The 16,186-nt window shown below is 37.1% G+C and overlaps 1 protein-coding gene across 2 annotated transcripts in view; it reads right to left on the bottom strand.

The window, feature by feature from the left end:
- The window catches only part of SCAPER (S-phase cyclin A associated protein in the ER), a 569,517-nt gene that overhangs the window by 516,379 nt on the left and 36,952 nt on the right, over positions 1-16,186 (bottom strand). For both annotated transcript variants that reach the window (XM_044231262.1, XM_044231263.1), the window contains exon 5: positions 9,945-10,142. In XM_044231262.1, coding sequence (XP_044087197.1) covers positions 9,945-10,142 — 198 coding nt within the window. The remainder of the gene's footprint in view (positions 1-9,944; positions 10,143-16,186) is intronic.

Here is a 16,186-nt window from a genome sequence, read left to right as displayed (position 1 = left end):
ACGACCAAGTGGGATTTATTCCAGGGCTGCAAGGTTGGTTCAACATCTGCAAATCAATCAATGTGATACAATACATCAACAAGAAAGAACAAGAATCATATGATACTCTCCATAGATGGTGAAAAAGCATTTGACAAAGTGCAACATCCCTTCCTGATCAAAAGTCTTTAAACTGTAGGGATAGAGGGCACATACCTCAATATTATCAAAGCCATTTATGAAAAACCCACTGCAAATATCATTCTCAATGGAGGAAAACTGAAAGCTTTTCTGCTAAGGTCAGGAACATGGCAGGGATGTCCATTATCACCACTGCTATTCAACATAGTACTAGAAGTCCTAGCCTCAGCAATCAGACAACAAAAGGAAATTAAAGGCATCCAAATCGGCAAAGAAGTCAAACTATCACTCTTCGCAGATGATATGATACTAACTATACATGGAAAACCCAAAAGACTCCACTGCAAAACTGCTAGAACTTGTACAGGAATTCAGTAAAGTGTCAGGATATAAAATCAATGCACAGAAATCAGTTGCATTTCTCTACACCAACAACAAGACAGAAGAAATAGAAATTAAGAAGTCAATCCCATTTACAATTGCACCCAAAACCATAAGATACCTAGAAATAAACCTAACCAAAGAGGCACAGAATCTCTACTCAGAACACTATAAAGTACTCATGAAAGAAATTAAGGAAGACACAAAGAAATGGAAAAATGTTCCATGCTCCTGGATTGGAAGAATAAATATTGTGAAAATGTCTTTGCTACCTAAAGCAATCTACACATTTAATGCAATTCCTATCAAAGTACCATCTTTCTTTTTCAAAGAAATGGAAAAAATAATCCTAAAATTTATATGGAACCAGAAAAGACCTCGAATAGCCAAAGGAATATTGAAAAAGAAAGTCAAAGTTGGTGGCATCACAATTCCGGACATCAAGCTCTATTACAAAGCTGTCATCAAGACAGCATGGTACTAATCTTTGACAAAGCAGGAAAGAATGTCCAATGGAAAAAAGACAGCCTCTTCAATAAATGGTGTTGGGAAAATTGGACAGCCATGTGCAGAAAAATGAAATTGGACCATTTCCTTACACCACACACAATAATAGACTCAAAATGGATGAAGGACCTCACTGTGAGAAAGGAATCCATCAAAATCCTTGAGGAGAACAGAGGCAGCAACCTCTTCGACCTCAGCCGCAGCAACATCTTCCTAGGAACATCGCCAAAGACAACAGAAGCAAGGGCAAAAATGAACTATCGGGATTTCATCAAGATCAAAAGCTTTTGCACAGCAAAGGAAACAGTTAACAAAACCAAAAGACAACTGACAGAATGGGAGAAGATATTTGCAAACGACATATCAGATAAAGGACTAGTGTCCAAAATCTATAAAGAACTTAGCAAACTCAACACCCAAAGAACAAATAATCCAATCAAGAAATGGGCAGAGGACATGAACAGACATTTCTGCAAAGAAGACATCCAGATGGCCAACAGACACATGAAAAAGTGCTCCGTATCACTCGGCATCAGGGAAATACAAATCAAAACCACAATGAGATATCACCTCACACCAGTCAGAATGGCTAAAATTAACAAGTCAGGAAATGACAGATGCTGGTGAGGATGCAGAGAAAGGGGAACCCTCCTACACTGTTGGTGGGAATGCAAGCTGGTGCAACCACTCTGGAAAACAGCATGGAGGTTCTTCAAAATGTTGAAAATAGAACTGCCCTATGACCCAGCAATTGCACTACTGGGTATTTACCCTAAAGATACAAACGTAGTGATCTGAAGGGGCACGTGCACCCGAATGTTTATAGCAGTAATGTCCATAATAGCCAAACTATGGAAAGAACCTAGATGTCCATCAACAGATGAATGGATAAAGAAAATGTGGTGTATATATACACAATGGAATACTAAGCAGCCATCAAAAGAAATGAAATCTTGCCATTTGCGACAACGTGGATGGAACTAGAGCGTATCGTGCTTAGCAAAATAAGTCAAGCAGAGAAAGACAACTATCATATGATCTTCCTGATATGAGGAATTGGTGATGCAACATGGGGGCTTAAGTGGGTAGGAGAAGAATAAATGAAACAATATGGGATTGGGAAGGAGACAAACCATAAGTGACTCTTAATCTCACAAAACAAACTGAGGGTTGCTGGGGGAAGGGGGTTGGGAGAAGGGGAGTGGGGTTATGGACATTGGGGAGGGTATGTGCTTTGGTGAGTGCTGTGAAGTGTGTAAACCTGGCGATTCACAGACCTGTACCCCTAGGGATAAAAATATATGTTTCTAAAAAATAAAAAATTTTAAAAAAAGAAAACAAGAAAAAAAAAAACTTGCCAGGGCACATGGGTGGCTCAGTGGGTTAAACACCCGACTCTTGGTTTTGGCTTCGGTCATGATCTCAGGGTCATGAGACTGAGCCCCTCACTCAGCACAGAACCTGCTTGAGGTTCTTTCCTCCTCCTCCAACTCTTTCCCCTGCCATTCCTCCCTCACTCACGCATGTGAACGCTCACTAATAAATGAGTTAGTGAATGAATGAATGAATGAATGAATGAAATCTTCTTTAAAAAGGAGCAAACTTCCTGTTACAAAAAAATTAAGTCCTGGGATTAATGTACAGCATAATGACTATAGTTAATAATACTATATTACATATTTAAAAGTTCCCAGGACAGTAGCTCTTAAAAGCTCTCATCATAAAAACAAAACAAAAAAAATTTTTGACTATGTGTGGTGATGGATGTTAGACAATGGTGAGGTAAAAAAAGCCTACTCCTATTAAAGAACAGATGAACTCTTAACCTGCTATCCCTGTGGAGAATCTCATGCTCTCTGTTCTCTGTGGCAAATTTCAATACCTGAACTAAGGGGTAACGGGCAAACTGAGCAAACAACAACAAAAAATTATAATATTAATATCACACAAAACAGAAATCACAAAGAAAAACATTAAACTGTACAATGGGATCATTTTTATACTGAGAAAATGTTAAACTTATAATGAAAGTTAACCTCTTATAATCCTTTACGCAAGTAATAATAAGACAGCAAAATGTATAACAAAAATTCTTAGAAATTAAAAGAGATGTTGAAGAAATTGCAATAGTAGTGAAAGACTTCAAAATATCTGAGTATCTGACAGACAATGGAGGCAAAATGCATGCCAAGTATCTGAAGTATCTAAATAATAACCTTTCAGTTTAAGTGTCACTTCTTCAGGGTTTCAGACTAGATCAGATTCCCCTACAGTATACTCTCATAATATTCTCCTTTGAAATACTTATTACAATAGAAATTAAAAACTGGGCACCTGGGTGGCTCAGTGGGTTAAAGCCTCTGCCTTCGGCTCAGGTCATGATTCCAGGGTCCTGGGATCAAGCCTCACGTCAGACTCTCTGCTCAGCAGGGAGCCTACTTCCCCCACCCCCTCTCTCTGCCTGCCTCTCTGCCTACTTGTGATCTCTGTCAAATACATAAATAAAATCTTAAAAAATAAAAAGAAATTAAAACTGTATTTTTAGGTTTTTTTTTAAAGAATTTATTTATTTGACAGAGAAAGATCACAAGTAGGCAGGCAGGCAGGGAGAGAGAAGGAAGCAGGCTCTCTGCCAAGCAGAGAGCCTGATGTGGGACTTGATCCCAGGACCCTGAGATCATGACCTGAGCTAAAGGCAGGGGCTTAACCCACTGAGCCACCCAGGCACCCCATGTATTTTTAGTTTTATATCTATGTTAGACACTGAGCTCTCTGTCTAGTTAAAGCTCCATTTGGTTTTGGTTTTGGGGGGGTTTTTTGTTGTTGTTGTTTTTAGATTTTATTTATTTATCTGTCAGAGATCACAAGTAGGCAGAGAGAGAGGGAGGAAGCAGGCTCCCTGCTGAGCAGAGAGACCAATGCAGGGCTAGATCCCAGGACCCTGAGATCATGATCTGAGCCAAAGGAAGAGGCTTTAACCCACTGAGCCACCCAGGTGCCCCAAAGCGCCACTGTTTTGTATCCTTCTGTCATCAATTCTTGGTACTGGAACTGGAACATAGTAAATGATCAGTGAATAGATGTTAAATGACTATGTGAAACAATGAGAGTATATATATATGTTTGTTGTGACACAGTCTTCAAGTTATGTGATATCCCTCTCTTTTTATTGCATGTCATACCTTTCTCTTTTTTTATGAGATTTTGTCCATTTAAATTCAGTTAATTAACATATATTAATAGTTTCAGAGATACAGGTCAGTGATTCATCAGTCTTATTTTTTTTAAAGATTTATTTATTTATTTATTTCACAGAGATCACAAGTAGGCAGAGAGGCAGGCAGAGAGAGAGGAAGGGAAGCAGGCTCCCTGCTGAGCAGAGAGCCCAATGCAGGGCTAGGTCCCAGGACTCTGGGATCATAACCTGAGCCAAAAGCAGAGGCTTTAACCCACTGAGCCACCCAGGCGCCCCAATTCATCAGTCTTATATAATACCCATTGCTCATTCCATCATGTGTCCATCACCCAGTTACTCCATCCCCCACCCCTCACCCCTCCAGCAAGCCTCAGTTTGTTTCCAATGATTAAGAGTCTCCTACGGTTTGTCTCCCTCCCTGGTATTGTCTTAATTATTTTCTCCTTTCTTCTTCATTTTCTGTTTCATTTCTTAAATTCCACATAGAACTGAGATCATATAATTGTCTTTCTCTGATTGACTTATTTCACTTAGCATAATATCCTCTAGTTCCATGCACATTGTTACAAATGGCATGATTTTTTTTAGATTTTATTTATTTATTTCACAGAGAGAGAAAGCACAAGCAACGGGAGCAGCAAGCAGAGAGGCAAAAGGAGACTCCCTGCTGATGTGGGGCTCAATCCCAGGACCCTGGGACCATGACCCAAGCCAAAGGGAAATGTTCAACTGACTAAGCCACCCAGGCGCCCCATGATTTCTTTTTTTTTGATGACTGAGTAGTATTCCATTGTGTGTGTGTATCTGTATATATGTGTACACATATACAATATATATATACATATACATATATATGTGTATACACACACACACACACCCCATCTTCTTTATCCATTCATCTGTCAATGGACATCCGGGCTCTTTCCATAGTTTGGCTACTGTGGATATTCCTTCTATAAACATTGCTGTTCAGGTGCCCCTTCGAATCACTACATTTATATCTTTGGGGTAAATACCCAGTAGTGCAATTAAGGTAGCTCTATTTTCAACTTTTTGAGAAACCTCCATACTGTTTTCCAGAATGCCTGAACCAGCTTGCATTCCCACCAACACTATTAAGAGGGTTCCCCTTTCTCTCCATCCTCACCAACATTTGTTATTTCCTGACCTGTTAACTTTAGCCATTCTGACTGGTGTGAAGTGGTATCTCACTGTGGTTTTGATTTGTATTTTCCTGATGCTGAGTGGTAGAGAGCATTTTTCATGTGTATGTTGGTCATTCATATGTCTTCCTTGGAGAAACATCTTTTCATGCCTTCTGCCCATTTCTTGATTGGATTATTTGTTTTGGGGGGTGTTGAGCTCAGTAACTTCTTTACAGATTTTGGATATGAGCCCTTTATCTGATAGGTCATTTGCAAATATCTTCTCCCGTTCTGTTGGTTATCTTTTGGTTCTGTCAACTGTTTCCTTTGCTTTGCAAAAGCTTTTTATCTTAATGAAGTCCCAATAGTTCATGGCCTTTTTCCCTTCCCTTTGGACACTTGTCTAACAAGAAGTTGCTGTGGCCAAGGTCAAAGAGGTTGCTGCATGTCTTCAATAGGATTCTGATGGATTCCTGTCTCACATTTAGGTCTTTCATCCTCCATTTTTGAGTCTATTTTTGTGTACGGTGTAAGGAAATGGTCCAGTTTCATTCTTTTGCATGTGGCTGTCCAATTTTCCCAACACCATTTGTTGAAGAAACTGTCTTTTCTCCATTGGATATTCTTTCTTGATTTGTCCAAGATTAGCTGATCATAGAGCTGAGGGTCCATTTCTGGGTTCTCTATTCTGTTACACTGATCTATGCATCTGTGTTTGTATCAGTACCATACTAGTTTGATGATTACAGCTTTGTAATAGAACTTGAAGTCTGGAATTGTGATGCCACCTGCTTTGGTTTTCTTTTTCAGGATTGCTTTGGCTACTTGGGGTCTTTTAGGATTATTTGTTCCAGCTCTGTAGGGAAAAAAAGTTGACAGTATTTTGATAAGGATTGAATACATATACTGCTCTAGGTAGCACAGACATTTTCACAATATTCTTCTGTCCATGAGCATGGCACGTTTTTCCTTTTTTTGTGTCCTCCTCAATTTCTTTCATGAGTGTTGCATAGTTTCCTGAGTACAGATCCTTTGCCTCTCGGGTTAGGTTTATTCCTAGGCACGTTATGGTTTTGGGTGAAACTGTAAATGGGATCATTTAACTTCTCTTTCTTCTGTCTCATTGTTAGTGTAAAGGAATGCAACTGATTTCTGTGCACTTATTTTATATCCTGCCACGTTGCTGAATTCCTATATGAGTTCTAGCAATTTGGGGATTGAGTCTTTCAGGTTTTCCACAGATTATCACATCATCTGCAAAGAATAAGAGTTTGACTACTTCTTTGCTGATTCGGATATGTTTTATTTCGTTCTGTTGTCTGATTGCTGGGGCTAGGTCTTCTAGTACTATGTTGAACAACAGTGGTCATAGTGGAAATCCCTGCTGGGTTCTTGACCTCAGAGGAAAAGCTCTTAGTTTTTCCCCTTTGAGTATGATATTTGCTGTGGGCTTTAAATATATGGCCTTTGCAACGTTGAGGTATATTCCCTCTGTCTCTACATTGTGAAGAGTTTTAATCAAGAAAGGATGCTGTACTTCGTCAAATTCTTTTTCTACGTCTATTGAGAGGATCATACGGTTCTTGTCCTTTTATTTAGTGTATCGCACTGATTGATTTGCAGATGTTGAACCACCCCTTGCACCCCAGGACTAAATCCCAGTTGGTCATGGTGAATACTCCTTTTAATGTACTGCTGGATCCTATTGGCTAGAATCCTGGTGAGAATTTTTTGCATCCATGTTCATCAGGGATATCGGTTTATAATTCTTTTTGGTCAGGTCTTTCTCTGGCTTTGGGATCAAGGTAATGCTGGCCACACAGAATGAGTCTGGAAGTTTTCCTTCCATCTCTAGTTTTTTTTTTGTTTGTTTTTTGTTTTTTATTTTAAAAAAAATTTTTTTTTAAGATTTTATTTATTTATTTGACAGAGAGAAATCACAAGTAGATGGAGAGGCAGGCAGAGAGAGAGAAGCAGGCTTCCTGCTGAGCAGAGAGCCTGATGCGGGCCTCGATCCCAGGACCCTGAGATCATGACCTGAGCCGAAGGCAGCGGCTTAACCCACTGAGCCACCCAGGCGCCCCCATCTCTAGTTTTTGAAACACCTTCAGAATAGGTATTAATTCTTCTTTTAATGCTTGGTAGAATTTTCCTGGGAAGCCATCCAGCTCTGGACTCTTTATTGGGAGATTTTTGACTACTGCTTCAATCTCCTTGGTGGTTATGGGTATGTTCACGTGTTGTATTTCTTCCTGGTTCAGTTTTGGTAGTTTATATATTTCTAGGAATGCATCCATTTCTTCCAGATGGCCTAATTTTTTGGCATATAGTTGTTCATAATTTTTTTAAGATTTTATTCATTTATTTGACAGGCAGAGATCACACGTAGGCAGAGAGGCAGGCAGAGAGGGAGAGGGGAAAACAGGCTCCCCGCCAAGCAAAGAGACCAATTTGGGGCTTGATCCCACCTGGAATCATGACCTGAGCTGAAGGCAGAGGCTTAACCCACTGAGCCACCCAGGTGCCCCTCATAATATGTTCTTGTAATTGTTTGTATTTCTACAGTATTTGCTGCAATCTCTCCTCTTTCATTCGTGATTTTATTATTTGGGTCCTTTCTCTTTTCTTTTGTTAAGTCTGGCTAGGGGTTTATCAATCTTGTTTATTCTTTCAAAGAACAAGTTCCTAGTTTTGTTGATCTGTTCTACTATTCTTTTGGTTTCTATTTCATTATTTCTGCTCTAATCTTTATTATTTCTCTTCTCCTGCTGAGCTTAGGCTTTATTTGCTGTTCATTCTCCATTTAAGGATTAGGTTATCTTGTGCATTTGAGACCTTCTTTGTTTCTTGTATTGCAATATACTTCCCTCTTAGGACCGACCACCTTTGCTGCATCCCAAAGGTTTTGAACAGTTGTGTTTTCATTTTCATTTGTTTCCATGAACATTTTAAATTCTTCTTTAATTTCCTGCTTGATCCATTCATTTTTTTAGTAGGATGCTCTTTAGCCTCCATGTATCTGAGTTATTTCCAAAATTCCTCTTGTGACTGAGTTCCAGTTTCAAAGCTTTGTGGTCTGAAAACATGTGGGGAATGATCCCAATCTTTTGGGATCAGGTCTCATACCAGTTGAGACCTGATTTGCGATGTAGTATGTGATCTAGTCTGGACAATGTTTCATGTGCACTCAAGAAGAATGTGTATTCTGTTGCTTTAGGATGGAATGCTCTGAATGTATCTGTGTAGTCCATCTGGTCCAGTATGTCATTCAAAGCCCTTGTTACCTTGGTGATCATCTGCTTAGATGATCTGTCTACTGCACTAAGTGGTATGTTAAAGTCCCCTACTATAATTGTATCATTATCGATGTGCTTAATTATGTTATTAATTGGTTTATATAATTCACTGCTCCTATGTTAAGGGCATAAATATTTACAACTGTTAGATCTTCTTGTTGGATAGACCCTTTACTTGTAAAATAATGTACTTCCTCATCTCCTATTGGTCTTTGGTTTAAAATCTAATTGGTCTGATATAAGCATTGCCACCCCAGCTTTCAATATTACTTGTGACAACCAAACTAAATTTGGAGGATTTCAATTACTGTTCATTCTGAAACCTGCATCTGATGAACCATATTTTTAGGCTATTCTAAGCTGTTTCCAATTTTAGAGGAAACACAGCTGCTGTTTCAACATGTAACTTTTCTTTGACCCTTCATATATTTCATAGGTTAAATAATGAATGCCAGGGTTTTCAATCCTGTTCACTGTAGAAACACAAGCTAACTGTGTAATACGTCTATAATGATAAATCACTCTAGTTTTTATCAAAATCATTTCATTCAGCATAAAGTAATATAGTGTATAGTTTCTATTTTCTAAAAGACTGGGCTTTTTAGTGAATTTTCACAGACAGATGCACTATGTATCTAATATCCTATTACAAACACAAGGTTATATGAAATTAGAAAATACACCTTACAATGACATCCCAATCCCACCCAGGATTGTTTATGGTTAGACATCAATCTCACTTTTCCCTAACCAGAGTGAATTAGAAGAGTGATAAGTATCTCAGCAGAAAGGAAGCAATGTCCAATTAAAGACATTAAACATGAAACCAAAGAATGTGAAAATCTCACTAGTGCCACCTACAGTACTGGACAATGCAGATAAGAGAGATCTTTAAAATAATTTTGTGTGTCATGGTTGTGTGTGTGCATATCCGTCTTTTTTGATTTCTTGCCCAGGACTATGTACCAAATCTTGCTTTCTACCAAATCTTACACAGAACATTACACAATTAGATAACGCAAAACACAAGAGTACTCAAAAAAATCAAAACCAAAAAAACCTGAAGCACTCATAGAAGGAGGGTAGAACAGTGGTTCCAAGGAATGGGGAAAATAGATGTTGGTCAAAGGGTACAAACTTTCAGTTGTAAGATGAGTAAGTTGTAGGGATCTAATGCACAGCACTGTGACTACACTGAAAAATACAGTATTACATATTGAGTTAAATGATATGGTCAGGTTAATAAAAATTGGAGAATTTAGCTTTAAATGAATTATAAAGTCTCAAAGCAAACCTTACCTTACATTCTACCACACTCTGATCTGATTCACAAGTTTCATAGATTTCATCTACTGCTCGACGAAGATTGTCAAAAAGAAATGCCCAGTATCTAGCTCTTAGGTCAATTTTCCGAGGATGCCTTGTTTTAGTGGGACTTTTATCAAAGTGTTTATCTCCAGTTGTAGATGATGTTATTTTACAGTCTACCGCAGCATTCTGGTGAAATAAAACAAAACATAAAAAAATATTTCTTAAAAGCCTCCAGGGATTTGATCTTTGTATAAAACACATTTTTCAAAATAAATACTTAAAAATGGACATTCTTCTTTTTATCTTATATCACACTAAATTTATCAAAACAAAGCTTCTCATCTTAAAAGCAGGTTTGTAAGGTCATTTTTTTAGTTCAGACATGTCTTACTGAAGATTAGCATGGCTCCAACAGTGAACAGACCCTTAGTCAAAAAATAAGCACTAAAGGACCCACTCTTTCCTCAGTTGCACAGGCAAACTTTGAAAATAAAGATTACATTCTATAGTTTTACAGACTGTACCACAGAATCATTCCACCAAAAAGCATGTAGTTTACATAAAGACTGAAATTCAAAATGCAAACCTAAAGCTTCTGACTAGAAGTCCAAAAGAGTTGCTTATCTCTCTTTGGCTACTTAAGCTGAAAAATAAATAAATAGTAACCCTCTACTACAGTTAGAGCAACAAACAACCCCAGGTTTCTTTGGGTTGTTTTGTATGTGTGTGTATCATTCCTGTTTGCTTGTTTTTCTTTTTCATAGGAGAGCCCCAGAGTGGAGAGTATCTGAAATACAGGTTAATGCCCTCCTGCTTTGTTTTAGGCTTTGGCCTTCAATATAAGTGATTCCTAAACTTCATCAATCTTTTATAGCCAATCATTGATTTATATAGAATGTATACCACCAAAAAGGAAGCACACATAACACATGTATGCACACAGATACATACATGCTGGAGAGGCTAAAATGGAGTTACCTGTCCTCCCTCCAAAGTCCCCCATCCAGACAGGGTTGCCAGATTTCACAAATGAAAATTAGCAAATATTTTATGGAATAGCCATGGTCCAGGCACAAATTCTCAATACTCAAGCAATAAAATTTAAAGTAATGTCAACAATCCATAAAACCATTGCCTCAATTGCTCTCCAAGTTCTTTACAGCCCTAGTATAAATAATTTTATTATAATGGCAAATATCCCCTCCTTGCATTAAACCAAATTCAAAATCCCATTCAGCCAGCATCTGTCCTGAAGTAAAGCTTAATTCTGTCCACTCTCCTGATAACTCTGACAACTGACCATTTATAGAGGATTATAGATCATAAATCAACGACACACAATTTCTAACCTCCTTCACACAATCTTTATTGTATTATTAGCTCCACTTTACAGTTTAGAAAACAGGCTCCAAGGCTAATAACTCATTTGTCAAAGATCACCTAGCCACAGAAGATCATCTTCCCATTAGAGCTCTACAATAACACTGGCGGCTTACCAGTATACCACCTCTGGCCTGTGCTGCCAGTGCTTGGCCAGATATTCCAGACTACCTCATTTCTCTTCCTGTACACCATCCAAAGTTAAAATTAACTTGAGAGGTTTCCCAATTTTACCTTCTTCATGATCAGCAAAATGTTAGTAACTTCCTGTGAATTTAGACTCTAATCTTATGGAATTCTCAAAAGTACTCTCACTCAGTTTCACCCATTTATGTATTTACCTTATCATGCATCAAATATTTTACCAACCTGTCTTACAATGTAAAATAGGCACCATTGCGTCCAGGTTAAAATGTCTCTATTCTTTGTGATTGCTCTAGGTGAAGCTTTTACAAAGAAAGATGCCAGTAAGACAAAAACTACAGTTACATAATTCCATCTGAAAGGCAATGTGCTACACAAATTTGATACTTAACTTTGCCAAAATGATAATACTTTATACTTGCATGCTTATTCATATTTTATGAAGGAATTCTGAATACACTATCTCATTTAATCATTACAACAAACTGAAGACAGGACAAATATTATTATTCCCATTGTAAATAACAAAACTGAGGCTCAGAAAGATTGAATTTCTTTGCAAGTCAAAAGGTTGAGTGGTGGAACTGGAACCAGAACCTAGTCTTTCAACTTTTCCCATGTTCATAAAGCATTTTACATAGCACCAAGCACACAATAAAGCATTTTACATAGCACCAAGCACAGAATTAGTACCCAAATAATGTTAGGTATGATTATAGTGGGAAAGATAAAGAGAAGAAATACACTCATAGAAAAAAATGTGAATAAACTAATGGCAAAATTGTCAAATCTGTGAAAGAGTAGACTGGCAAATCAAATTGTAGAGGTTAAGTCAGTATAGAGTTCCTAAGTATAGGGCTCCTACCACTGATAAAAACAATAGCAGTGATAATAATAATTGCAGCAGCATCTCACATGCATGACACACTTGCCAGGTGCCAGGCACTGTGCTAAGTGCTTTCCATACAGTTGTACTTAATTTAAACTTTGAAGCAATTTTGTATCATAGGTAACATTATTATCTCCTTTTTACAGGAGAGAAAACTGAAGCTTAGCTAAATTAAGTAATGAGCCCCAGGTCTCACACTAAGTGATAAAGCCAAAAATCAGGTAACTATCCTATTACTACAGCTTACAACTACCTCCAAGATACTCAAGAAGACAAAGCAATCTAAATTTGTGGGAAAAGTTAGACACAACTGAATTCCATGATGCTATATTGTTTTAATCAATGACTTTTGAGAGAAAGAGAAAAAGTGAAGGGAAAGAAGAAGGAAGAAATTGAGATTTCTGACTCGTCTCTGTCAGAAGAGCTCACGGACTCCTCTGAGAATCTAAAAATGTTTATGGACCTATTGCAGAAAAATTCATGGGCACATAAAGTCAAACATGCATTTTCTTGATGTACCAACACTGACACATCATAATCATCCAAAGTTCAGAGTTTACCTTACAGTTTACTCTTGGTGTTGTTCATTTTATGGGTTTGCACAAATGTATAATGACACGTATCCATCATTAAAGTATCATACATAGTATTGTGATTGTACTAAGAATCTTCTGTGCTCTGCCTATTTCCCTCTCCTACCCCTACCTCCGACCCTCTGGCACTACTGACCTTTTTACTGTCTTCATCGTTTTGCCTTTCCAGAATGTTGTATATTTGGAAACAGTATATAGCCTTTTGAGGTTGGCTTTTTTCACTTAGTATAATGCATTTAAGGTTGCTCTATATCTTTTCATAGCTTGATAGCTCATTTCTTTTCAGCAGTGAAGAACAGTCCATTGTCTGGATGTACTACAGTTTCGGTATCCATTCACCTACTGAAGGACATCTTGGTTGCTCCCAAGTTTTGACAATTGTGAATAAAGCAGCTATAAATATCCATGTGCAGGTTTTTGTGAGGATATAAGTTTTCAACTCCTTTGTGTAAATACCAAGGAGTATGACTGCTGGATTATATGGTAAGCATATGTTTAGTTTTATAAGACTCTATGAACTGGCAATTTATAAACTGCCAAGTGGCTGTACCATTGTGCATTCTCACCAGCAATGAATTAGAGTTCCTGTGGCTTCACATCCTTACCAGCATTTGGTGTTGCCAGTATTCCTAATTTTGGCCATTCTAATGAATATGCAGTAATATCTCATTGTTACTTTAATCTTCATTTCTGATGCCATATGATATGGAGCATCTTTTCATATGCTTATTTGCCATCTATCTATCCTCTCTGGTGAGGCATCGGTTAAGGGCTTTGGCCTGTTTTTTAATCAGGTTGCTTGTTTTTTTATTATTATTTTAATTCTAATACAGTTAACATACAGTATCGAATCACTATATAGTATACCTAAAACTAGCATAACACTGTATCTTATTTTTGAATTTTAAGAGTTCTTTGTATATTTTGGATAACAATCCCTCATCAGGTATGTCTTTTGCAAGTATTTTCTCCCTGTTTGTGGCCTGTCTTCTCATTCTTTTGATACTGTCTTTTGTAAAGCAGAGTTTTTAATTTTAGTGAAATCTAGCTTACTAATTATTTCTTCCATGGATCACTACTTTTGGTATTTTACCTAAAAAGTCATCACCATACCCAAGGTCATTTAGGTTTTCTATGTTATCATCAGAAATTTCAGAGTTTCTGCTTTCACATCTAGGTCTACGATCCACTTTTGAGTTTAATTTTGGGAAGGGTGTACAGTATCTGTCTAAATTCATTTTTTGATATAAGGGATGTCCAGTTGTTCCAACACAATTTGTTGAAAAAATTACCTTTGCTCCACTGTATTGCCTTTGCTCCTCTGTCAGAGCAGTTGATTATTTATGTGGATCTATTTCTAGATATTCTACTCTCTTCATTCATCTATTTATCTATTGTTCTGCCAATACCACACTGCCATTGTTACTATAGCTTTACAGTAAGTCTAAAAGTTGGCTAGCATCAGTCCTCCAACTTCGTTCTTCAATATTTCATTGGCTATTCTGGGTCTTCTGCCTCTCCATATACTTTAGAATCAGTCAATAGCTATACAATCACTTGTCAGAATTGTACTGAATCTACACATCAAGCTGGGAAGAAAGGACATCTTGACAATATTCAGTTTTCCTGCATGAACATGGAACGCCCTTACATTTATTTAGTTCTTTGAGTTCTTTCATCAGAGTTTTAAAGTTTTTCTCATATAGATCTTTGCACATACATTGTTAGATTTATACCTAGGTATTTAATTCAAGGGAGTGGTAATGTAAATCGTATTGTGTTTTTAAGTTCCACTTGCTAAGCACTGGTATACAGGAAAGCCACTGACTTCTGTGTATTAATCTTGTACCCTGCAACCTGCTATAACAGATTATTATTTCCAGCAGTTTTTTGTTGATTCTTTCAGATTTTTTATATAATCATATCTGCAAACAAAGACAGTTTTATTCCTTCCTTTCTAATCTATATACCTTTTCCTTCCTTTTCTTGTCTTCGCATTAGCTAGAACTTCCATTACAATGTTGAAAAACAATGGTGATAGGAGCATCCTTGTCTTATAACCAATCTTAGGGGTAAAGCTTCTAGTTTCTCACCATTAAGTACCACATTAGCTGTAGGGTTTTTTGTAGATTTTTTTAATCAAGTTGAGGAAGATTCCCTCTACTCATAGTTTATTGATAGTTTTCATCATAAATGGGTGTCAAGTTTTGTCAAATGCTTTTACTGAACCTATTGAGGTGATAATGTGATTTTTCTTTTAGTCTGTTGATGGACTAAAGACCAACTATGAAAACAAAAATTTAAAAATATCTAGAAGGACATTTTTATAATCTTAAAATAAGAGAGGCTTTCATAGATAAAACAAAAAGCACAACTCATGGATAAATTACGTAAAATTAAATTTATATACTTGGTCATGGTGTATCATTCTTTTCAAATATTGTGAGATGCAATTTGCTAATATTCCTCTATTTGGAAATCATGGCTGCTTTTAGTTGATAACCTTAAATTTTTATCATACACACTTATATTCATATTTTCCTAACAAAAACTTCTTCCTAAATAAGACAATAATTTTATTACTCTAACCCCCTTCCAAAATCCCTACAATCCAGTCTTCATGTTAATATTGTCTAAAACTACAGTTCCACTTTTCCAAATCGAATCATGTGAGGGTTTTTTTTTAAACCATCAACAGGTAATGAGATTTACAAACACATTTTACATATATCTATTTTAATTTAAATTCAATTATCCAACATATAGTATATTATTAGTTTCAGATATAGTGTTCAATAATTTACCAGTTGCATATAACACCCAGTGCTCATCATATCACATACTACAGATACCTTTTTAACAAGTTCCTTCCCCCAGGTTACCTTTTCTTCCTGCTTAAGTTCATCTTTAGTTCCTTCATTAAGGGTCAGTGAGTAGCAAACACTTAGTTTTTGTCTAAAATAACTAAAAATAGTTCTATTTCATTCTTACACTTGGCTGGGCACAGAATTATGAGTTAAAAGTAATTTTGTCAGGGCGCCTGGGTGGCTCAGTCGGTTATGCAGCTGCCTTCAGCTCAGGCCATGATCTCAGGGCCCTGGAATTGAGCCCCACATCAGGCTCCCTGCTCAGCAAGGAGTCTGCTTCTCCCTCTCCCCCTGTGCTCTCTCACTCTTAAATAAATAAAATTTAAAAAGCATTTTTTAAAAGTAATTTTGTCTTAT

Source organism: Neovison vison, chromosome 13 (assembly GCF_020171115.1).
Source record: "Neovison vison isolate M4711 chromosome 13, ASM_NN_V1, whole genome shotgun sequence".
Classification (NCBI taxonomy): Eukaryota; Metazoa; Chordata; class Mammalia; order Carnivora; family Mustelidae; genus Neogale; species Neogale vison.
This window is presented reverse-complemented; position numbering and strand designations above follow the sequence as displayed.